Source organism: Sapajus apella, unplaced genomic scaffold (genome assembly GCF_009761245.1).
Source record: "Sapajus apella isolate SASKATOON/1434 unplaced genomic scaffold, GSC_monkey_1.0 scaffold35, whole genome shotgun sequence".
Taxonomy (NCBI): domain Eukaryota; kingdom Metazoa; phylum Chordata; class Mammalia; order Primates; family Cebidae; genus Sapajus; species Sapajus apella.
Window position 1 is genome coordinate 8,310,765 of NW_022436975.1, and position 24,898 is coordinate 8,335,662.

The 24,898-nt window shown below is 44.3% G+C and overlaps 1 protein-coding gene across 3 annotated transcripts; it reads right to left on the minus strand.

The window, feature by feature from the left end:
- Window positions 1-2,000: 2,000 nt before the first annotated feature.
- SDR16C5 (short chain dehydrogenase/reductase family 16C member 5) lies at window positions 2,001-21,460 on the minus strand. Of its 3 annotated transcripts, XM_032296136.1 has the most exons (8): window positions 20,753-21,460; window positions 17,715-17,874; window positions 16,708-17,054; window positions 13,717-13,848; window positions 11,372-11,471; window positions 8,520-8,664; window positions 7,423-7,548; window positions 2,001-3,580 (listed from the first exon to the last, which is right to left on the minus strand). In XM_032296136.1, the coding sequence occupies exons 3-8, from the start codon at window positions 17,038-17,040 to the stop codon at window positions 3,487-3,489; spliced, it is 930 nt and encodes a 309-aa protein (XP_032152027.1). In that variant the 5' UTR covers window positions 17,041-17,054; window positions 17,715-17,874; window positions 20,753-21,460; the 3' UTR covers window positions 2,001-3,486. The 3 variants fall into 3 exon arrangements, with proteins under 3 accessions (XP_032152027.1, XP_032152028.1, XP_032152029.1); XM_032296137.1 differs by lacking the exon at window positions 17,715-17,874; XM_032296138.1 differs by lacking the exons at window positions 2,001-3,580; window positions 7,423-7,548; window positions 8,520-8,664 and adding exons at window positions 9,864-10,206; window positions 10,296-10,377.
- Window positions 21,461-24,898: the final 3,438 nt, after the last annotated feature.

A 24,898-nucleotide genomic window follows, 5' to 3' on the forward strand; every position in this document is an offset into this window, starting at 1 on the left:
AAAAAAAAAAAAAAAAAAAAAAAAAGCGTTTCTAAGTGGAAAGGAAATGTAGGATGGAGCAAGGGGGGAAGGAACTAGGCAGACACACAGAAGCTGGCTTTGTATGGAGTGCTGGTGTGATCCCAGTGCTAGCCTTTGTAAAATCCAATGGTAGAGACGAATAGGAGGTGCGCCAATGAAGTCCTAGGCATTGAAGCAGTAATGACGGCACTGAGGTGAGTGTGTGATGCCAGCTGCATCCCACCGCTCAGTTGTGCTGATGCCCAGGAGGGATATTCAGTGCACAAATACTGTATGGGCATGGACAGCAGTGCCTTCTCCATCAGCACCCCACAGGCAGCCTCCCCAAGGGATGAGCTCCCATGGCTGATGCACTTGCTGTTGGTTTGGTTTCCAATATGGTAGCCATGTTATTAGAAAAAAAAAAGGAAGAAAGAATCCAGACCAGAGGCCCTCCTCAATGTCCCAGTTGAGGCTTGGTCACTGACAACAGAGAGAAATCACTCAGCAGGCTGGCAGGGACGTGAGCTGAGGAAGCTTGGATGAGCCCAACATGGTTCACGAGCCTGGAATGTTGAGGGTGCCTAGGACCAGATATACTCTTCCCAGAGCAGCTCTGCATGGTGTGTCTGGCTTCACAACAGTTTTTGTTTGGCGGCCCAGACTCTCAGTGCTGTTATTCTCAAGTGCTGACTCTTGGAGGCTGGAATTAGTTTCTATTAGGCATTCTCAATTCACTCTGTCTCCAAGATTCTAAGCGATTTCATCTAATGAACTGTGATCATCTCAGCGTGAGGACTCGGAGGAGTGTGAATGTCATTTGTGGTCTGTTTTCTTTTTCTATCTTGGCATCTATTATGGACTGCATGTCTGTGTTCCCCCAAAATGTATTTGGGACTTTGATGATATGGGACTTTGGGAGGTAATTAGGGTTAGATGAGGTCAAGAGAGCAGAACCTTAGGATGGAGCCAGTGTCCCTAGAAGAAGAAGAAATAGGTCCTTCTTTCTCTCTGCACACACACCAAGGAAAGGCTCTGTGAGGACACGTCAAGAAGTCGTCTGTTCACAAGCCAGCAAGAGAGCCCTCACCAGAAAATGAATCAGCTGGCAGCCTGATCTTGGACTCCCAGCCTCCAGAATTCTGAGAAATAAATTTCTGTTGTTTAAAGTATCCAGTCTGTGGCATTTTGTTATGGTGGTCCCAATGGACTAAGACAGCATCACAATGTAAAACCACACACACACACACACACACCCACACACAGACAGACACAGACACACACAGTGCGTGGAACTCATTTTTACCCAACCAAACTCCTCCTTGCAGTATGAATTCTTCTCTGCTTTGGAGCGGCTCGGTGAGTTCAAGATGCTGGAAGATCCTCCTGCAGCACAGAATGCCCGGGCATGGGGCACTGCCCTGGCCATGTAGTTCTCCATTTCCTCAGGCTTGCTTAGGTGTTGGGCTCTTGGTCATGGCTTCATTAGGACTAAATATCGGATGGAAACAGGCATGACACACACGCTGAGAGCACTCCTCACTCCCCAGGGCATTAAATCACCTCGCTATTTAGTGTCCTCTAGAATCCTCTAATTTACATGTGGTCTCTTCCCATAGAAGCGTCTCAGGTAAATCTGAATTTGTTTAGACAATTTTATGGGTATTGTAAAACCACAATTGGATTTCAGGCCTTTGTTGCAGTCCAGCCAAGCTGCATTCCAATTAGAAATAATTGCTATTAATGCTGTTATGATGTGGGGGATCCTACAGTGCTCCTGGACCTTTGCTGTATTGAATTCCCAAAGAGTCTGAGCTTTATTCTTCAACTAAATAGACAGGACCCTAGAAGATATGCTTCTGGAATTATAATATTGAGCAATATTGTGCTCTCTTAATTAACCTTGTTCACCAAGGATTTGGAACATCAGTGGGTTAGTCGAAGAGGGCCTTTGATCCTCTCTGTACACATCTACAGTTGAGTAAGATATCACTATGTGAAATAAAACGCCTTTATTCTTTGGCATACACGAAACACCTTCATCATTCTTTGAGTAACGATCAACAACAGTCTTGTTTAATGAAATAATGTTTGTCAAATACTTAATTTGGTATTTGTGCAATACTGCCAGGCACAGTAAATGTTAGTTGTGATTGTTACAATATTATCATAAAACAAGTTTGTTTTTTTTAAAAGGGTTTCTGAATGGAAAGAAAATATAGGACAGGGCTGTCAGTTTCGTGCAGGTGACTCAAGGCAAATCTAGATTTCATACTCCCTGGGACTGCCGCCCCGATGATAGCCTTTACCCCCAAGGTAGTCAAACTCTCAATTCGTTAAGACTCTTAACGGGTCTCCCAATGCACTGCTCATCCCTTCCTTGCTCCCCACAAGAGGGAAGAGAAAAAGGCTGCTGTTTCTCTTGCAAGGCTGCCCCTGCCAGCCCGGGAAGGAGTTCCAGGGATATGGTAATTAACATATTTTTCTTAATCTTGCTTTTATAGTTAATCTCCAAAGCATGAAACCACTTTGCCAGTTGATTAAACTGTAAGAATACAATAGATCCGAAGTGAGGGCAGCACTGATGAATATAAATGCATAAAATTGCCATTCTGCAGAAAAATGCCTCAACCTAAATCCCAACTTGAAATACAAAGTTAAACACTTAAAATTAATTGCATGAATATATTTTTTGGATCAATAAATAGCAAAAAACCTAACTTAGTAGAATTTCATCTTCAAAGTAAGAAGCAACCATTCTTTGATCTCTTCTAGGAAACAAAAGTGATTCTATTTAAGAGCTTGGTCTAGGATCACGGCCTATGAAGGGTGTTCAGGCAATGCCCAGTAAGGCTCTCGGCCACAATGGTGCTTGATGGGCCTTTAGCCAGACTGGCATGTGGTCTGAGTATCCAGTGCATTCAGAAGTAAGCATTTGTGTAGCTGTTTTGGAAAGAAGGGGATGGGAGGCAGGCCTTTTCTACATGAGGTGGTTACAGGTTCAAAAAGGCCAGAGCGGAGAGCAAAGGGGTGGGAATTCAGACCTGTGTGTCCTAGGCAGAGAGGCTGTTCCAGCTAGATACCCAGATGTTCTCTTTGCCCCTCAGCCCTGCTCCCTAAGGCAGGTCAACCACAGCCACCGGCTCCATTTGAACCACTTCCCCAACCACCAAAGCTCAGGGCAGCTTGTGGACAAGGCATATTACTTTCTTACATCTGTATAAATGGAAATGACAAAAATGGGCTGTCTTCATTTTTGGAAAAAAAAAAAAAAATAGAAAAAGAAAAAACCAAAACTCAACCAAAAAGGTGAGAGCAACATGATTTTCAAAGGCATTGGTTGAAAATTCTAGTCCAGGTAACAGAATAGGAATGGTACTTGTGGTCTCCAGATGCATTCCTCTGTCAGACAAAAATACGCTTCTTCATTGAAGTACGTATTATGTAACATCGTGTATCAGATGACATCAGCCATAGAGTTGGTCTTTAGAGCTTCTTCTTTTTGCCAATGAAGCCATCCATTGCACGATACATGCCCAAATAGTCAGCTAGAAGCAGTCCTGTCTTGAGGGGCAAAAAGCTAAAGAGAACACAAGAATAAACACTCTTGTTTATCATTCATGGCAGCATCTTTACCAGCTCTGCTGAAAAGCAGTGTCACTTCTTGCTGCAGATGAAATCATTCACTCATGCACACACTATTCTGCATGAGTGCTACCTGCCTCAGGGTCACTGGGCCTTGCTCACTATATCGGAGGATGCTTGCCCAGGGCCTTGGCAGGTCCTGTGGCTTTGCTTCAGTTATGCAATTCATTTCTCATTTCGATTTCCAAAGTATCACTCCACTGTACAATGACACAGAGGAAGCAGCGAAGTCTTGTGGTGTAGGTAGGGGTTTTGTGGGCAGATGAGCCTGGCTGGAATCCTAGCTCTGTCATTTGCTATGCCAGCTTAGGCAACTGACTCAGCTCGCAGGCCTCAATTTCCTCAACTGTAACATGAGGTCATCACTTTGCCTTTCTGGGACTACTGTGAGGATGAGATGCAATAGCTCCTCAAACCTTGGGCAAGACTGAACTAACATGTTCATCTTCTCCACCCCCACTTGCTCTTCTGCAAGCTGATATATACTCATGACCATCATTTCAACAGAGCACTCTGCTCCACTGACCTTAGCATTCAGTACTGCAGAGCAAGGAAACAAAGCAGGCACAGGAAACCTGAGACTCATCCTAAGGTGGGGGTAAAGGAAAGGACCCCATGCTCCCTGTCACCCTGTTTGGGCACCCCAAGGTCTCCAGGTGGTTCATCCCCTCCACAGCTTCAGGTCTCTGGTCAAGCACTACCTTCTTTATGAGACCCCTCTCCACCCACCAAACACCATTCTTAAAATTAAATCTCGCCCAGGTGTGGTGGTTCATGCTTTTAATACCAGCGCTTTGGGATGCTGAGGTGGGAGGATTGCTTGAGGCCAGGAATTTGAGACCAGCCTGGACAACATAGCCAGACCCCATTTCTAAAAAAATAAAAATAAATAAGCTGCATATAATGGTGCACAACTGTCGTCCCAGCTATTTGGAAGGCTGAGATGGGAGGATGGCTTCAGCCTGCGAGTTTGAGGCTGCTGTGGGCTATGATCACACCACTGCATTCTAGCCTGGGTGACAGAGCAAGACCCTGTCTCCAAAAAATATTAAATAAGAAAAATTAAAAAAAAAAGTAAATCTCAACTTGCACCAGTCTACCTTCCACTGTGGGATTTCCTTTTTCCCTTTTCCTGCTTTGTATTTCTTCAGAGCACTTATGATCTTTTTCTTTTACCTTATTATTATTTCTTTTTTAAGATGCAGTCTCACTCTGTTGCCAGGCTGGATGGAGTGCAGTGGCACGATCTCGGCTTACTGCAGCCTCTGCCTCCTGGGTTCAAGCGATTCTCCTGTCTCAGCCTCCCGAGTAGCTGGGACTACAGGCATCTGCCACCACGCCCAGCTAATTTTTGTATTTTTAGTAGAGATGGGGTTTCACCATGTTGGCCAGGATGGTCTTGATCTCTTGACCTCATGATCCGCCTGCCTTGGCCTCCCAAAGTGCTGGGATTACAGGCTGAGCCACCGCGCCCGGCCTACTTTACTTGTTTGTTTCTTTTCTGTCCCCTCACCCAGTAGGAAGTGATTTCCACATGAGCAGGGACTACTGTCTATCTTGTTCTTTGCTGTAACCCTGACCCCAGATCCTTGGATGGTGGTGATTCATGACACACACAGTACTCTCTGAACGTTTGCTGAATGAATGTTTGGTGGAGTGCTTGATGTGATTGCCTTTACTGAGCTTCTTCACGTTGCCTTTAGCTTACTCAGCAGCTATCTAGCCCTCTCTCAAAACGTGTCCCATAACTAGTATGTCATAAAATTAAACATAATCTCCACAGTTATTTGAAGTAGAAAAATTAAGTTCCATTTTCTTACCATTGGCATTACTATACTGTAATCTGCTTTAGGCAAGAAGAACTTAGCGTGTTGTGAATGCATGCCCCCCCCCCCCCAATAAACAGTGCCTTACACAAATCTATAAGCTATGACAAACTTTGTATCTACATTGTAAATGAGGAAGCCAAGGCCTGGAGAATAAAGCGCATGCTCAGAGTCACAGACTTAGTAAATAGTGGGATCATAAGCCTGGATTTCAAACTGCTTGTCAAAGACCCTTTGCTCTGCCCCACACAGCCTCAGTCAGGCATTCAAATTCCTCCCACGCCAGATGAAGCCTGGAAAAATGATAGGATGCAAGAATGACATTTGGTTCATTGCACAAAGTAGATATAATTAGCTAATGAGATAAGAAATTTCTGTCCACAGGATGGGCAACGGCTGCTGGCCATGTGGTGGATGTGAGGTATAGTATCTATTTTCAAATAACTGAGGAATTGTTATTGGCAAGACTGATGGAATTGCATGTGGAGCTGGGGGAGAAGCACCAACCAACAACGGAAAGTTCAAACTAGACAGATTTCAACTCAAGGTGCTTCCTCACATAGCAGAAAGCCCGGTGAGGAAATATTTAATTAAATGATCCATTACAGTTTAGAAAATGGATTCAGACAGCAGGAATCGGCAGTTCAGCACGACTATCCTTGTAGCTGGGTCAAATGTTCATTTAGTGCCTATGAATTTCAGCACTGAAACTTTATGGAGAGCAGGGAAGGGTGCATAAGAATGCTTTTTGTACTTTTTTATTTTTTAAGAGACAGGGTCTCACTCTGTTGTTCAAGACGGAGTGCAGTGATCTGATCATAGCTCAATGCAGCCTAAACTCCTGGGTTCAAGCAATACTCCTGCCTCAGCCTCCTGACTAGCTGGGGCTACAAGTGTGCACGAGCCCTTAAATTCCTGGGCTCAGGCAGTTCTCCTGCCTCAGCCTCTCAAGTAGCTGGGACTACAGGCATGCACCACCATGCCTGGATTATTTATTTATTATGTTTGTAGAGATGAGGTTTTCTATGTTACCTGGCTAGTCTCGAATTCCTGGCCTCAAGCAATCCTCCCACCTTGGACTCCCAAAGTGTTGGGATTACAAACGTGAGCCACTGCTTCCAGCCCTTTCTTGTGCTTTTAAGAGGTGGTTTGCTTTTAAGGTTTTTCCCTCAAATTCTTTCACCAACCTAGAGCTAAAATTTATTATATATTGCCAATTGTACCCATACCACAAAATGCTGTAGCACTTGGCTTACTATCTGCCCTTGACTTTGGGGCCCTGTACTTGAGGAGGCATGGACACGATAACTATTCCCTAGGACCATTTTATCATGAGCACAAGAAAATCTCTCCTAAAAAGTCATTTCAGTCTCTCCATCTGTCAGTACATCCACTTCTTTTTCAGAATAATTCGATACTAAGGTGGCAAGGAAGGGTTGGACCCCATTTTCTTGACTTATGTGGGGCACTGCAACTATGTAAATTTGGGATTGTTTCTACAATGGGCCCAATGATGGGATTAACAGGACTTGGTAGAAGTAAATTAATGAATTTTAATTTATCAGTTTTTTTTTTTCAAGAGAGTCTCGCTCTGCCACCCAGACTGAAGTGCAGTGGTGCGATCTCAGCTCACTGTAACCTCTGCCTCCCGGGTTCAAGTGATTTTTGTGCCTCAGCTCCCCGGGTAGCTGGGATTACAGGTGTGCGTCACCACATCTGGCTAATTTTTGTATTTTTAGTAGAGATGGGGTTTCACCGTGTTGGCCAGGCTGATCTCGAACTCCTGACCTCAGGTGATCTACCCACCTCAGCCTTCCAAAGTGTTGGGATTACAGGCGTGAGCCACTGCACCCCGCTTTATCGGGAATTTTTAAAGTGGCTTCTCCTGGCGGGATTTGGAGTAAATGGTAGACTGGCATGTTAGGGAAGTAATAGAAGCTGAAGTAATTACCTTTTAAGAAACATAATGAAGTATAACAACTTTGGCATATACAAGTACGTTTTTTCTTGTAGAATAGCTTCTACGATTTTTCCAACTGCGTATTCTGGTTCCAGAATTGGCAACAGAGAAGGACAGCTAGGACATAAAACAACAACAATTAAAAAAACCCGCAAAGGCCAAATTCACAAATTAATGACGGTAACTTTTCAAATTAAGGATAAAAGATTGTAAGACTTTATCACTTATTTATTTCCTTTTCAGATTTCATCTGTTTTTATATTTACTCCCTTATTGTTAATGTGTCAATGCAGTAAGTAGTAACATAACTAAAATATGAGATGAAAGAGGATGATTCTCATTAATACCTTGATAATGCAATATACATATATGTGAAATCATATTAAACAAATGTTCCAAACGTTTGTAAGGTAAGTTGTTGAAAACACATTGCCTGTAGTCTCCATGAGATACAGAATTGGGCATCTGTGACTGCTATGGACCGGGTATTTGTGTCCCCCACAAAACTCACATGTTAAAGCCTAAACTCCCAATGTGATGGCATTTGGAGGTGGGGTCTTTGAGGTGTAACTAGGTCACCAGCGTGGAGCCCTCATGAATGGGATTAGTGCCGTCTGAGAAGAGCCTGTCAGCACCTTGATCTTGGACTTCTAGCCTCCAGAACTGTGAGAAAGGCATTTTTTGTGGTTTAAGCCACCTAGTGTATGATATTCCATTATGGTAGTGCCTTTTATATGACCAAGACAGTGTCTATTCAATGATTTCTAGTCCTTCTGGAATCAGAGAGGGGACAGAATGACATTGGATGGCAGCAAGGGGATGTGGACAGAAGAGCCTGGGAGATGGAGGAGCAGATCGAGGGCCTGGGGGTGACCAGAGAGATACTGCCTTGATAAACCATTCCCATTCAACTTGGTATCCTTCACACAAACACATACGAAGAAAGACAGAATTCTAAAACCATTTACAAATCATACTGAATTGCAGACAAATACCTTTTAAACAACTTTTAAAAAAAGAAGAAAATAAAAGAGAGAGTAAATCATTTTTAAGAGTGTAGATTCTTTGCAATCAAAGGGCATACTTACCCTGCAGTACAACCTTCAAACATTTCAGTTTTTATAAAAAATGGGCACACAATCGTGGTTTTGATCCCCTTTCGTTTTTGGACAAATGTTTCTAAAAGTACAGATTCAGCAAACCCAAAAGCTGCAAATTTACTTGCACAATAATCTGAAAAAGACAAAGCATGATAATGTATATTCCAACATTTTAAAATGGCATTACATTAAGGTTTACCCATAACACTAACAGCAGCAGAAAATGAGACAACTATTTCAGAGTTCTCCTTTTGTGTAATGTGGGTCTACTCCCACTGGAAGAAATGAGCAGGGAGTGGGAAGGGACACGGTTAACTGAAGGTCAGGGTCATCTGACAATGACCAAGTGGACTCCAGCACAAGAAGGGTGCAGAGATCCTGCCTCAGGTCACATTGCCTGACTTACTTATAAGTCAATGCATTGCCAGCCCCTGTGCTAGTTCTTATATGGGGCCTCGTCTCAAAACATTGCAATCCCATTGGGGCATGAAGACATTCAAAAAAAGAAATGAAACACTGACTGATGTAGGAATATAGGTAAGAGAGGCCAGCATGGGTTGTGGCTCTCAGCTCAAGTTTTCTTCCAACTATAACTCTTTCCTTCACTTCCAGAAAAAAAACAAAGGATTTGGTAGCTTCAACTTCCACCTCTTAAATACCTTGAAAATGTAGGCTTGGGGCGGAGGGAACAATGGAAAGTGGCATTTGCGTCCATTTTGAGCTTTCTGTTTTTTTTTTTTTTAAGACGAGTCTTACTCTGTCGCCCAGGCTGGAGTGCAGTGGCATGATCTCAGCTCACTGCAACCTCCGCCTCCCGAGTTCAAACAATTTTCCTGCCTCAGCCTCCTGAGTAGCTAAGATTACAGGCATGAGCCACCACGCCCGGTTAATTTTTGTATTTTTAGTAGAGATGGGGTTTCAGCATGTTGGTCAGGCTGGTCTTGAACTCCTGACCTCATGTTCTGCCCGCCTTGGCCTCCCAAAGTTCTGGGATTACAGACGTGAGCCACCGCACCCGGCCTCCTAGCTTTCAGTCTTTAATCATACTTGTTTTAACAAAACATCTGACTATGCAGTTGACTAAGTGAAAAAGTTTGGAGAAGAGGAGGGGCACTGTGGCTCACGCCTGTAATCCCAGCACTTTGGAAGGCCAAGGCAGGTGGATCACCTGAAGCCGGGAGTTCGGGACCACACTAACCAATATGGAGAAACCCTGTCTCTACTAAAAATACAAAATTAGCTGGGCACGGCGGTGCATGCCTGTAATCCCAGCTACTCAGGAGGCTAAGGCAGGAGAATCACTTGAACCCATGAGGCGGAGGTTGCGGTGAGCCGAGATCATGCCATTGCACTCCAGCCTGGGCAACAAGAGTGAAACTCCGTCTCAAAAAAAAAAGCTTGGAGAAGAAGTGGCATTGAGGAACATTAACACTCTCCTTGTCCCTCACAGTCAGAAGAGGCATATTTAATTTGCTATGTTATGGTGCAGCTACTACAACTGGCAAGAGCCAGTTTATAAGTGCCAGGCATGGGGCTGTCCAGTCCCAGTGCTGTCCAGACAGTGGGTCAGAGGCTAGAGACAGGGGAGTGGGAGGAGAAGTCCAGCGCACTTTCTAGAGTCATTGGAGTCATCAGGTATAACTGCAGCTCACTGAGTCCCTTGACTCGTGAGATTCTGATGAGCAGATATGGCCCATGACCCAAGGAATCTGCATGCTAAACTAGCAGCCCTGGTGGCTCTGATGCAGGGGAGTCAAGACTCACATGGTGGGAAATACAAACACACTTGTTTCTAAGATGAGCTGCGGGTGGGAGAGTCTTGTATCTGAGGACAGGAATATTCGGTCTGAAAAGGATTGACAGGAGCTGTAAATACACCTGAATGATTTCAAAGGCCCGTGACTTAACATATATATGAGAGAGGTAAGAATGATATCTGATAAATTCTAAGAAGGAGAGAGGAAGGGAAGTCCTGGGTCATAGGGAGGATACACTGGTGATATTTGGGATGACTGGTGGTTCTGAAAAACCTATTCATGTAATAGACATACGGAGCTAAGACTGGTTTTGTGAATCTTGAACTATGCCACTTGCTCAAAAGCATTAGGAAGCACCCAACTGGCAAACTGGCTTGTCTGTTATCGGAATGTTGCTGCTACAGTTCTGTAGCCTGAGTTTTGGCAGTCCTTGTAAGCCAGGATCTGGGACATTGGCTCTAGGGGATGCCCTGGTCAGTTAGGTCAAGCTTTCTGTTCCTTCTAGAGCCAGCTCCCAAGTTGGGCCTCCTTGGTTGAGGGTCTTGAAGGACCTCTCTGCCCCCTCCTGCCACTGTCAAGTCAGTTGGCTGTTGCAAGGGAGATAAAAATCCCTCCCACTTTTTGCAGGTCTTCACCAGCGGAAAAACAAAGCAGTTACTTTAGGTTTCTTGAGGTGAAGAAACTTTATCCAAACTCATAGCAGTGGGGCGACCACTTAAAGGAAACTTTAGGAGAAGACAGGGTCATTCTCCTTACCATCCTGTAACAGTGCCCGTGTGAAGTTTGGAGGACAGTTGTTATGTTGATCACTTGCACAAAAAGTTTATCAGTGAGGCCTCTCCTTCAAACATAGGGGACTGTATAAGACCTAATGATTCCAAAGGGCACGGTCCAATTTCACGTAAGTCTATTTGATGGGCAGTTTTGCTGCATGTTGAAGTTCTCAACCACTTAATTGACTATACTTGTTAGTTTATTATCGCTTATCATTAGGGTATTAAGTCAATGCTAATTATTCAGAGCTATTATGCAAGCTAAAGTTACAGGGAATTTTGCAATTGTAAATTGCTATGTTTTTCTCACCTGCCAGCCCATTTACTCCAACTAATCCAGCTGAACTTGAAATGCAAACCAAGTGTCCGTGGTCATTAGCAATCATAGCAGGTAGAAAGGCTTTATAAGTCTACGAAGACAAAGGAAAACTTTTAACGTTTAATGCCACATTGCAAATTTTCTCAGATGTTTCTATAACTATGTGATTAAAAAATCTTTTTTTCAGCTCAAAAAGTATGTGATGGTATGGGGATATGAACACTTAAACACCTGGAAAGTAATCATTTTAATCTATTTAGTCTGTTAAATCAGCTTTTTTTCTTATGGCAATTCCAGTATTATTAAAATAATTTATTCAGACTTATGTTTTTGCTCACATTTGTCTTTTAACGACACAGTATTAAGACAAGAATGGAAGGAGTAGGGGAAAACCTGTGTTGTAGCCGCCACCACCCCGAACCTCGCAAACATGATGCTTCAGATTTAGATTGCCTTCTCTCTCCTTAGCTTGGTTCTGAGTTTCAAATTTTCCCTGAACATTGTTCACAGGACATTCAGCTGTTGGCTTCCATTTTAAAAGAACGCTTTGTTTTAAGCTCACCACTACTTTTAAAAATAAGTTTCTTATTTGTGTTCCATTTCATAGAACAGAATATCTGTTAGAAAGAGGGCACATCTGTGTACTGTCCAACACCTTCACCCTTGACTGGGGGCCTGGAGAAAGGAGGTAAAGGAGATAGGAGAGATAGCAGGGGGAGAGATGCCAGATGTAGGTGATGGGGAAGAAGGCAGCAAATCACACTGCCACGTGTGTACCTATGCAACAATCTTGCATGTTCTTCACGTGTACCCCAAAACCTGAAATGCAATAAAATAAATAAATGGGGGAAAAAATGAGCTTGGAAAGAAGACGTCTTCCGAAACAAGGGAGTAAGTAATCACATCCAAAGACAAGGGGGTGAGAAAAGGGATCTCTTCCAAAGACAAACCTCACTTGTTTGCCTGCATTGCAATAAGTCTCAGAGAGAAATTAACAGGTAGAGAGAGGTGGGAAATCAAAACAAAGCAAAAGGACGCAGTGCGGCAGAACAATCTGGGGGCTGTCGCGAGTGGGGACACTTCTCAGCAGGGACACCATCTTTGAGTGCCCTGCCTTCAGGTAGCTCTCGGATGCTCTAGCAATTAAGTCACTGTCTTTGTGCCTGGCAATGTGCAGATGCTCAAAGCATGTACAGGAACTTGCCCAGAAAAAGTAACGAAAACGAGAGGACATGAGGGGTGGTGGGAGCCAGGGAAACACCAGCATTTAAGGAAGATCTAGAAGAAGAGAGAAAAAGTAGGAAAAGAACACAAAGCCAGGCTGGGTGTGGTGGCTCACGCCGGGAATCCCAGCACTGTGGGAGGCCGAGGCAGGAGGATCACTTGAGGCCAGGGTTCAAGACAGTTGTCTCAATTGTCAAAGCCTGGCCAACATGGCGAAACCTTGTCTCTATTAAAAAAATTAGTTGGGTGTGGTGGAGTGCACCTATAATCCGAGCTACTCAGGTGGCTGAGGCACGAGAATCGCTCGAATCTGGGAGGCAGAGGTTGCAGTGAGCTGAGATCACACCACTGCACTCCAGCCTGGGAGAGAGAGTGAGACTCTGTCTCAAAAAATTAAAATAAAATAATAAAACAAAAATAAAACTTAAAAAAAAAAATATCCGGGAGAGGCAGCAAGGTGCATGCGTGGTATGGGGAGGCCCAAGATGGCTGGTCTCAGCAAAGGCCAGAAAAATGCAACTTCTGGAATTGAGTGGGTAACTTTAGAAGTCAGGGCTGTGCTTTTAGTGTTGGCATCAGGTGGTAACCAGAGCTACTGGTGGAACCTCCCGTTTCTCTGGTTGGGTACTAACGGAGGTGACTGTAGGTTTTGGTTTGCCCATAGCAGAGCTGATTCACACTTGCTCATTAATAATGCTGCATTTCAGTTTCAAAAGTGTCCCGGCTTAGGCAAATTACAAAGCTACCCTGTCGTGTCTAAGTGTAGTTACCCACTATGTAGCCTGGAGCAAAACTTTTAAGTTTTATGATCCCTTATCTCACTGAAAATATGTGAGCTGCCTGGAGTATTCTTTAACATTTGCAGCTAATCAATACTAGTAGTAGGACCTAATCAATCCTAGTAATAGGACCACGAGGATGATTCCCTGAGCAGAGGTTCTGGGGGCTGTAGATTAAGTGGGATCAGGAGAGGACAACTGCATAGACCAGGACAGGTCCAAAATTGAGAAGTCTGTGCTTTCTTAGACGCTAATAATATTGTGAAAGAGCAAGAGGAAAGATCAAAATGCCAGAGTAACTTTACATTTATAATGAGAAGAAATAATCATTACCCATAAATGTGCTTTGAAATTCACATCAAACGTCTTTTCCATAAGCTCATCTGGACAGTCAAGGAAGTTTTTGCCTGTTACGATTCCGGCATTGTTGATGAGGATGGAAACATCACCAACTTCTTTTTTCACCTGAATTGAATAAGAAGAGCAACACCACCAATGTAGTAATTCCTTATATGATCTAGGTTTTATTTTCCTATAGTTTTCTGTTTTTGTTTGTTTGTTTGTTTTTTATCCTGGTTAATTCATCCTGAGTTTATGTACTCTAAAAATACAGTTTGGGGCTGGGTGCAGTGGCTCACACCTGTAATTCTAGCACTCTGGAAGACCAAGGCAGGTGAATCACTTGAGGACAGGAAGGAGTTCGAGACCAGCCTGGCCAACATGGCAAAATCCTGTCTCTTCTAAAATTACAAAAAATTAGCCAGGCACGGTGGCACGTGCCTCTAGTCCCAGCTACTTGGGAGGCTGAGGCAGGAGAATCGCTTAAACCTGGGAGGTGGAGGTTGCAGTGAGCCGAGATCACGCCACTGCACTCTAGCCTGGGTGACAGAGCAAGACTGCATCTCAATAAACAAACAAACAAATAAATAAGTAAATACTGTTTGGTTGATTTCCATTGCTGAGTCTACAGTGTACCAGAGATCAAATTTCGATGCACTTTTCCCATTTTTCTCTTTTTAAAACAATTCTATCATTGAAATGCTACTTTCCGTTTACAGTTAGAGCTGTTCTTCTACTCAGCAGTTATTAACTTTGTTCTGTGCTTTGTATGTGACATTTCATTTTAATCAATGTGATGGAACATAAGAATACTTTCATTATAGCCAAGTGTGATACAGATCAAGACCTCACACACATGGAGAAGGGGCTGGATTAGGGACTAAATGGAGGGAAAAAGAAAATACAGTTATAAATCACTTAACAATAAAGATGCATTCTGAGGAGTGCCTTGTTAGGTGACTTGGTCGCTGTGTGAAGATCACAGAGTGAACTTAAAAAACCTAGATGTGCGCCTACTATACATCTTAGGCCATCTGGTAGGGCCTATTGCTCCTAGGGTACCCACCTGTGCAGTGTGTTACTACACTGAATGCTGAAGGCCACTGTAACGCATTGGTAAGTATTTGTGTATCTAAACATGTCTAAACATAGAACATTGGGACAGCAAAAATACTGTAACATTCTGTCCCATAATGTGGGATCACCGTTTTGTATGTGGTCCATCACCGACCACAATGTCATTATATGGTGCCTGACTGTATATATTTTAAACACACAGCACAGACTAGAATGAGCCTGTCCTGTTTTCATCAACTGGCTGGTTTTCTTCTCTCCAAGGATGGACTTTCTGAACTCAGGGCTAAGCTATGACCTAGGGACACAAGCTCTCAAAGTTATCGGAGACCCAGCAGAGACAAAATGCTGTCACATCACTCTGAAAGTTTTCTCTTTGATTGCTCATCTACGGGCTACTCCTTAAAAAATTCTCTGGTACCTTCCTTCTCTCCTGAATAAAAAGTGGACATGGTGGGTTTATAAGGATGGGGAGTAATTTCCTTCTCCTGAATTTAGAGGAGCACATAAGTAATTCCCTCCAAGACCCTACCGTGATAGAAACCAAATAATAAGCGAGTAATATGACATGTTTGGTTGTGTCTGAAGCCAAACGCCTGGGGCAGAATTAAATCACAGATACAGGGAAAATGGAAAGGGAGATATTTATTTATAGAGTGCTTTATACTAGTTTATCCATAGCTGACAGTCTTCATTGTTTGCATATCAGCCAGTTATTGCTTAAGATTGGCCAGATAAATTGTTTGTAGTCAGTGTAAGTCAACATGCTAGGTGATTGGTGCTTAATTTCTAAGTAGCTGAATTTGTGAGATCAGCTGTGCTTGGAAGAGTAACTCCAGCGTAGACCCGAGCAAACTTGTTGGGTGTGGATCTCCCAACATACCGGGCAGCCTGTGGTTGGAGACGGTGGTAGCAGAGATGTAAAATGTAAAGACAAACTTGAAAGTCAAAAACTCACCTGCCAGGGACCTGCAAACCTTAGCAAGGGAATCCTGGTTGGGTGTAGACACTATGGAGGAACTTTACAATGTAGTCAGGCTGCTCACGGCAGGCTTGCTTGCTTCCTCCCTTCTCCATAAATTGGACAATTCTGGGAGGCACAGACAAAGTGTCCTTGGAGAGTGATGAGGGAAGCACCCAAGGCAATGTGAGGACATAAAAATCCTTGTAGGGACAGGCACATGCCTCTATGATGGTAAGAAAATCCTTACCATCCGATGTCGGAGCTTTGGTTTCCTGAAAGTTTTATGTGTCTCTGTAGAAACACCACACAAGCAAATGTAGCTGAGTCTTCAGGATGAATAAAAGATTCCGATTTTCTTATGACTCTTTAAGAGTAATGCACATTCAAACGTTGGGTACTGTGGTAGGGTGGACACAGTCTAAGTTTAAAATCAGACTGACCATGGATTCAAATCCTGGCTCTGTCACGTACCAGCTCTGTGACCCCTGGACAGGCTATTTCATGTCTCTGTATCTCGATTTCTTTATCCTCAAAGAAGGATGTCTCTGTCTCCCCATTAACTTACACTGTAATAGGGGCCAGCACGGTCAGTGCAGTGTAATGTTAGAAGCAGGTACTCAGGTGTCAATAGATGCAAGGGGAAGCTATAGTCTTTCTGCTTACTAGCTGTGCTTCTTAGGTAAGGTACATGCCTGCCCTAAGCCTCACTCACCTAACTTGTGAAGTGGGGATAATAATGGGTTTTACTTTATAAGGTTATAATATACACATGGTGGTTAGTACAGTGTCTTGCATACAGTTAAGAATTCAAAAATCCCGATTTCTACTCTCCCATTATCTTTTTTAAATTAAAGGGACATTGGAAACAGGCTAATAGGCACTGAGAAAGGCAAATGAAAAAGAATGTGATGTGTGTCAAATCGTAATAGTAAACATGCAAGAGTTACCTGATCGGCTACTCTATACACTTCTTCCTTTCGGCTGCAATCACAGGTATAGGCGTGCACTCTTGTGGCCCCAGCTTCCCGAGCCATCTTACGTGTTTCCTCGTTCCCATTCTTATTGATATCCCAGAGAACAAGCACAGATCCCAGCCGGGCAAATCGCAAGGCTAAGAGCCTTCCAACTCCACTTCCGGCACCCGTGATGAGGACTATTTCACCAGCAACGTTCTTCCGTGGCTTTGGGAGTATGGCAAAAATCAAAGCCTCCAGAAGACTAAACAGTGATTTTCCTAAGAAAATGAACAGTTTCTTTGATGACTGCAGGTTGAAAGACATGTTCTGGCTGACACCTGTGAAGAAAGACAGGTTCACATGAAGACTTCGTTGTCCATTTCCTCTGAGTTGCTTACTTCACAGAGCTCCCATTTCTGAAATAATGAAAGTATCTGAGATATGTGATTTAAGTAGCTCTCCTGGTAGCAGACCCTGAATTCAGAAGGGGGAGGAGGAAGCCACAGGGACAATACTTGTTCAACTTTCTTAGTTGGCCGCAGGCTCAGCACGTTATTTGCATGCCTGCTATGTGCAGTACACAACAGAACTGTGTGTTAACCAGGAACTGTAACCACCACACCCAAACTTAACACAAAGAATACGTTCATTATTCCTCATAGGTAGCGTTTCTTCCTAATAATCACGAGTCATGTTGGCTGATTTTATGTTCAAAGTCTTGACCACATCACAATGTTTATGACGTAATTACTACCTCTCTGGTTTTGCTTTTCCCTCCTTTGATGTTTGTGTTTTCTCATTTGCATACTTTTTCTTTAATTTTGCATTACTATTTAAAATCTGAGATTTGAGAGGAAAATGTAAAATCCTATTTGTAGAAAGCATTTGACAGGAAGTAACCAGAGGTTCTAGACCTTTTCCGACAGATTTGTGATCAGCACCAGATAGCCAGTCCCCAGGTTCTGAGGTCCCCGCCCCGCCAGCTCCACACCACTTACCACTTTGTGTGATCGAAGGTCAGAGGAAAGGCAGACCTGGACTCCTGGCATGCACTGCCTCTGCCTACCTGTGAACTCCTGGCCGCGGAGGGTGGGTTGAGGGTGGTGGGGGTGAGGCGCTTGGCCTTTTTGGGCCTTGGTCTCTTCATCTATGCTGGTCCTGTGGCATAGGGTGTTTTTGCACATGAAATGAGAATGTTCCACGTGTGACCACAATGCCTGGAGTATAGCCAGTGCTTTACAGATGTTATCGCATTTCTCAGATTCATAGTGCTGCCCACCAAGAAGGCATCCACTAGGTCTGCTGAATGAATAAGAGGCCTTCCCTCGACAAACTCACAAAGAGCTTAGTGCTTACCTCCTGCTACCAGTTACTCCCACTTTAGTGTGAATGAGTATATAAGATGCTTTACTAACGATTAGCTGAGAAAGAAGGGAAGGTCCTATTTCCTCCAGGATGAGAAGAGAAGACATATTTAGCAGAGGGCATACTGTGTTGGGGGTGGGAGGCTTCTCTGAGTGGGGTGTTCAATTGAGAGGCTCAGACGAAGGCACCGGTGTGAGGCGATGGGAGGGGAGTAAAGGAAAAACTGCAGGTCTTCACTTTAGTGTCTGGCTGAAGTCAGCCTAGTTACTGTTAATGAGTAAGAGTGGATAGATTCATCTATTGGAGGGCTTGGCACATGGTCACACCCTTAGGAAATGTCAAGAATTGATGTGACCCAGGCTGTTGATCCCACCTGGCTTGTTGTACAGATGAGACAGAGGAGCTGACAGAAGATGTATGTGGCTTGTCCCGGTGCTGGTTAGCTATTGAGGGCCAGGTTGGTTCATGTGTTATGTTTATTGAGTATCCACCCTGTGCTGGTTCTATCTAGGCAGTGAGGCTGAAGGGACGGGCAGTCCCGTCCCCTCTCAAAATCTCTGTGCAGGTGAGCCAAGTAATCTAGTTGAAGAGACGTATTCGACAAATAAATACATCGTTATAGGCTGTAGTGCTATAAAGAAAAGTGCAGTGTGCTGTAGAGAGGATGACAGGAGAGCTGATTCAGATTGGGCTTGGGGGAGGAAGCAATAGAGGTCTGCTGGAAAGTGACCTTTGAGTGGATGTCCAAATGACGATGGTGGGAGGTAGGGATACTGAGCAGTGGCTTTCCTGGCAGAGGTGCAAAATCGTTTGTTTTAAGGCGGGTTTGGCCTGTGTGTCCAGAGCTGTCCAGAGAATAAGAACGCTGGCTCTAAGGAACATGGATGTTTTGGTCAAATGAAGAAATTTACATCCTTGCGTGGATGAAGTAGACCTCAGCTCTCTGCCATCTTTGCTCTGATTTACGTTCACAGAGTAACTTTTGGGTGATCACTGCAGAACTTGAAAAGAAGGTGTCCCGCAAAAGGACTCTCATTTTAAATCCACAGTCATGGAGCCCGTACCTGTGGATCTGCAAGGATGAGGGTCAGACTGTGTACACAGTAATGGGACACCCTAGACACCCTTCTCAGACAACAGCCTGGGCATCGCCAACATTGGAAAATCCACACCAGGGGGACTTTTTCAGACCACCACACTCCTTTTTATGTCACTATGTGAATTCATGCAGAGGGACAGAGGTCTACTTCCCATCACAGGGCTCCAGCACCTCAGCAGTGGCCAAATGTCTCAACACTGACCTGGGTGACATGAAAGCTCTTAATGCCAGACATTCTAGGGTTCAGTATTCCACTGTCTCAATGTTGGCTTGATGCAAGACCTAAAATATGTCCATCTTTTAACCCTGTCTTGGCAGATGCTTACTAGGTTCCTAAGAGCTTGCCAGCCTGAGTTACCCCTCTCCCCATTTGCACTTTAGGGTGCCTGCTGGGTACCCACACAAGCAATGAGGTCTAGAGATTAAAGTTTGGGTTGGAATTCCAGATATATCCCTGATTTTCCCTGCAACTTTGGTTAGAAATGATTTAATCTCTTGTGCCTCAGTTTCCTCCTCTAAAAAGGGAGTTTCCAGTAGTACATAGGAATACTTACCACGCAGAGGAGCTGTGAGAGTTAAACTAGTTAATACAGGTAAAGTATTAGGGAGCATTATGTGGTCACTACTAGCTTGTATGAAACCTTTGAACAAATTAGAAAAAAAAAAACTAGACATTGCCCTGCACAAAGTCCCCTTCCGGGCGCACGGGGTTGGGGAGGGGGTGCAAGAGGAGCTGTTTGGATTTCAGCACCTGCCAGCTTACATGTCTCCGCCTCTGCTCCTTAGTCCCCATAATAATGTGGCACAGAAATAACATGGAGGCTTTTCTAGAACAGTGCCAGGCACATAATGACAGTAAAATAATTAATGGCTAGAACTTCCACGGGTGTTCCTGCTAAGCATATGAATTAATAATCCCTATCTATACCAATGAAATATGGTTATAGTAGTACACTTACAAACAAGAGTGAATGTAAAGTTTCATTCTACTGTAAAGACTTTCCCAGAATGTTACGGAGAGTATACAATTTAATCTGGCAGAAGGCTTTTCTGTGTCTCTAATCTCACGGCCTACCCAATCCAAAACTGCGCCAACTCGGCCAACAGTCAACAGGTGCCCTCGACTTCCCAGGCCACTGCGCGGCAGCAAGTCTGCTCTGGTGAGGGCACCAGGTGGAAAGGAGTGGGCAGACCGACAATCACAGCTTGGGCTGAAAGGGGCAATAGGGTCCGGGCGCTGAGCAGCAGACAGCAGGGAACCTGGGCAGAATGGACCGAAGAAGAGGGTCCAGGGAGGCATCCTGCCCTCTGCTCTAGGTGGGGAGGGAGGCTTGGGGTTGGCGTTAGCTGTAGCCACCCGAGCTAGGGCTTCAGGGACGCGGCAGCTGTGCGCTCCCCGGAGGCGCTGCGTTCTCACCAACTCGCCTTTGGGTCCGGCCGCGGCTGGGCGACCCGCTCCCCCTCGCGCGCGCCCCAGCGTGAAACCAGCCCAAAGGGCCACCTCGCCCGACCCCGGCCAGCGCGACCTCCTCCGCGAGCCAGCACCCGAGACCAACGACCTCCGCAACTCACCCAGGACACTCTCCCTGGCTGCCCGCGGAGAAGCCGGCCTTGTCCGTCCCAGGCACCCGCGTCCGTGGCTCGGAGCTCAGGAGAGATTCAGGTGTTTATCCAGATGCCGCCCGACCCCGACTCCAAGGGCGGGACAGCCGCGGCAGCGCCGGGGGTGGGGCCGGCCGTGGCCCCAGCGCGCCACGTGGGCCGCACTCCTGTCTTCTTTTTCTGGACCTGCAGATTTAAGAAGCTGGAAATTCGATGGTGGAGACTGGATACATGCGCCTGGATTTCTCTTAGGCTTAGCGTTTCAATGCCCAGGCTGCACCCCAGATTATTAGATGGGAATTTCTGGGTTGGGAGGGGCCTAGGCATCAGCTAGAAAAGTTTCCCAGGTATTTGAAAGGCACAACCCCGAGGTTGGGAACCCTGGAGGTAGAGAACAAAGAGCAGTGCACGCGTCCATGGGGGAGGGGCCAGGTCGTGCGTCCGGGACCTACAGCCCGGCGTTTTCCAGCAAGATCTGACTGCTCCACTTGGGATCCGAAGTCGGCAGCTTCCTTGCCCCATTGGAGGTAAGGAATGTGGGCGTGGGATCCAGAGTCTCCGGGAAGTGGGTGGGGTGCAGGCAGGGGCGGGAATGGGTGCGACGCCGGCAGGCGGCCTATGAGAACAGGGCGAGGTGGTTTGTTCTAACTAGATGAGAAATGAAGATAGTCACCAGGCACTCTAACCTAATCAAGATATATTAAGCTCTGGGTGTACAGAGATCCAGAAGATACAGCGATGGTATATCTGTCAAGAACAAAAAGGTTAAACATTTATTAATAAATCCGTAAAAGATTTCATATAAGCACAAGTCACCACTGAGATGCTTGTAATTAAAAGGGTGAACTTTTCTGGGGGGAATGAGAGGCAGAAATGTCAATAAATTATAGGATGTTGAAAGAAAAACAGGGAGTCAGGATGAGATTGGTTTTGGAATTCATCCCGGGGCTGGTAGGACAGGGAAAGTGGTGAGGGGTGAAGAGCAGCTTTAGCCAGCCTATATCTGGGACAGACCTGGGTAGAGGAACTGCACGTTTATTCTTTATTTGGGTGACAGAAGAAACAGGCAGGCCATTTTAAGCTTGGAAAAGTAGGTGCAGGGGAGACCCTCGACTGTCTTTTTCAGTGCTTAAGAGGTTACCTGTGTGCTTTAGGCAGTGAGGGAGCCGTGGCAAGCTAAGCGAGGCGTGTGGGAAGGTGAGTGGGGTAAGTGTGTGTGCATTGGTTTCAGGTCAGCTGTCGCCACCCAGAGACACTGATGTGTGGGGCTCCAAGGAGCTGCAGGGCTTTTGAGGGAGAAGGCAGGCACATTCCTGACAGTGCCGGTGATAGACATGAACCCCAGATGCTTCCAGGGTCCATAACCAGCCTGCAGGAGAGGTACTTGAGAGTGGACTGAGGCAGAGAAACGTCAGGTAATGGGCCCCTGATGGTGTAGCCTGCCTGAAAGAGTTCAGAAGTGTGGACAATTTCTTTGATCTTAAGGCCAAAGAGATGCATATTAAAACATTCCTTGCCTTGCAAACTGAGGTGTTTTTTTTTTTTTTAAAGGAATGCCTTCACATGAGGGTGGGGGTGTAAATTATGCATTTCTGGAGAACAAACTTGTATCAGGAGTTAGAAAGGGATATAACCTCTGACCCAATTCCACCTTTATCTTTACTAAATACCCAGGTATTGTCTGTGGCCTTTCAGGAAGAGAAACTGGGTCACTGGGAGTGAGAGATGGGAAAGAGAATTTTCACTGCACTGAATCATGTGAGTGTAGTACCTTTTTAGGAAATAAGTATATTAATAAAAATAAACTGATCATTAATTCCTGAGAAGTATGCGCAGATGGAGTACTCTATAGCCATCTTTATAAAATCATGTTTTTCAAGGTTATCAAGTACACCTCACAGAATATGAGTTTTAAAAACATAGTACAAGACTAAATATATGCTATGATTCTAATTTTCTGTGAACATTTTGCATACATGCATTAGAAGCACTAGAAGTGAGTTCACCAACATCTTAACATGTTTTATAATATAGTAGTGAATTTTGGGTCGAATTTATTTCTTTGTATGTTTTTGTATTTTCCATTATGTGTATATATATTTTTTGTTTGTTTGTTTTATTTTATTTTTTTTGAGACAGAGTTTCATTTTGTCGCCCAGGCTGGAGTACAGTTGCACGGTCTCGGCTCTCTGAAAACTTCGTCTCCTGGGTTCAAGTGATTCTCCAGCCTTAACCTCCCTAGTAGCTGAGATTAACCACCATCATGCCTGGTTAATTTTTTTTTTTTTTTTTTTTGTGTTTTTAGTAGAGATGGGGTTTTGCCATGTTGGCCAGGTTGGTCTCGAACTCCTGTCCTCAAGTGATCCACCAACCTCTGTCTCCGAAAGTGCTAGGATAACGAGCATGAACCACTGAGCCCTGCCCATTATGTGTGTATATTTATCTCATAATAAAAATGTTTCTGAATCCATACATACACAGATGCTTCCATTCCAGATGGCAGACTAAGCATATGCATTCATGTCCTATTTTCTTCCAAAATTCCATTGAAAGAGAAAATATAAAAATGCAAATAAACACATGTTAGTGTTATAAAAAAGAAAGGAGCTACCAGTGAGGGGTGACTTTGTTAAGCAGATGGATCCTATTTCCAGAAACCAGAGCAAAACATACCTTAAGTTATGACACACGGAAGGTACTGCAAACATGAATCATTCTTCCTAACAGAAAGCCTGAGTAACCCCAATTCAGTAAACAAACAGAGTGTAAATGGGACACAGGACACCCAGATGGAATAAGAGCATTAATACAAAAAAACAAAACTCTGAAGGTATTGAAATAAAATATCAAAAAATTATTTTGCAATTTGAGACTAGGTAAGGTAATATAATAAGTGAAGTAAGCTAATAAACAACAGACTAGGAGAAAATACTTTTGCATAAAGAGTTGACCCTTGATAATTAGCCATAATACATGGCATTTCTATATACTGATTGAAATAAGGCAGTGGAAAAAATTGATAAAGAAATGTATAGGCAAACAAATATAAATTACTGAAAATGCCTAAACAGATGTTAAATTTCACTCATATTCAGGAAAAGGAAATTGTAAAAGAAATAACCCTTTTTTCATTAATTAATATCCACATATTAAAAAGTAAGATAAGAATTCAGGATTGGGGCTAGGGGCAGTGGCTAACACCTGTAATCCCAGCACTTTGGGAGGCCAAGGTGGGTGGATCACCTGAGGTCAAGAGTTCAAGACCAGCCTCGCTAACATGACAAAAACCAGTCTCTACTAAAAAATACCAAAATTAGCGGGACGTGGTGGCAGATGCTTGTAATCCCAGCTACTGACTAGGCTGAGGCAGGGAGAATTGCTTGAACCCGGGAGGCAGAGGTTGCAGTGAGCAGAGATTGTGCCACTGTACTCCAGCCTGGATGACAGAGCAAGACTCCATCTCAGGGAAAAAAAAAAAAAAAAGAATTCAGGATTGGCAAGGGTGTGGGAAACACAGGCATTCTTACACAATGTGGGGGTATTTGTCTTTGAGTCCTTTATGGGTGGTAACTGGGTAGTAGGTATCATGCATTATTTTTTTTTTTTTTGAGACAGAGTCTCACTCTGTTGCCCAGGCTGGAGTGTGGTGGTGTGATCTCGGGTCACTGCAACCTCCACCTCCTGGATTCAAGAGATTCTCCTGCCTCAGCCTCCAGACTACAGGCATGCCATGCCCAGCTAATTTTTCATCTTTTTAGTAGAGACAGCGTTTCACCATGTTAGCCAGGATGGTCTCGATCTCTTGACCTTGTGATCTGCCCACCTTGACCTCCTAAAGTGCTGGGATTACAGGCTGAACCATGGCGCCTGGCCACTATCATGCTTTTGACTGCTATTTCACATCTAGAAATCTATCACATAAGAATATTGACACTTTTACAGAAGGAATTTTTATTGAAGCTTGTTTGTAATAGCAAAAAATGAGAAGCTACTTGAATGCACATCTATTCCATTAATCATGGTACAGTCATGTAATAGAATTCTCTGAAGCTGACAAAAAGAATGAAGTTAGAAGTATGCTTACTGGCAGGGAGAGATCTCCAGGGTGTGGTCGTG

Excerpts from the sequence above, each read along its gene's own strand:
- SDR16C5 (XM_032296137.1), bottom strand. The coding sequence starts at position 17,040 with ATGTCTTTCAACCTGCAGTCATCAAAGAAACTGTTCATTTTCTTAGGA. Across the intron at positions 8,665-11,371 it reads TGGAGTAAATGGGCTGGCAG|ATTATTGTGCAAGTAAATTT; the intron begins GTGAGAAAAACA and ends TGTCTTTTTCAG. Across the intron at positions 7,549-8,519 it reads TTTGAAGGTTGTACTGCAGG|CTGTCCTTCTCTGTTGCCAA; the intron begins GTAAGTATGCCC and ends TTTATGTCCTAG.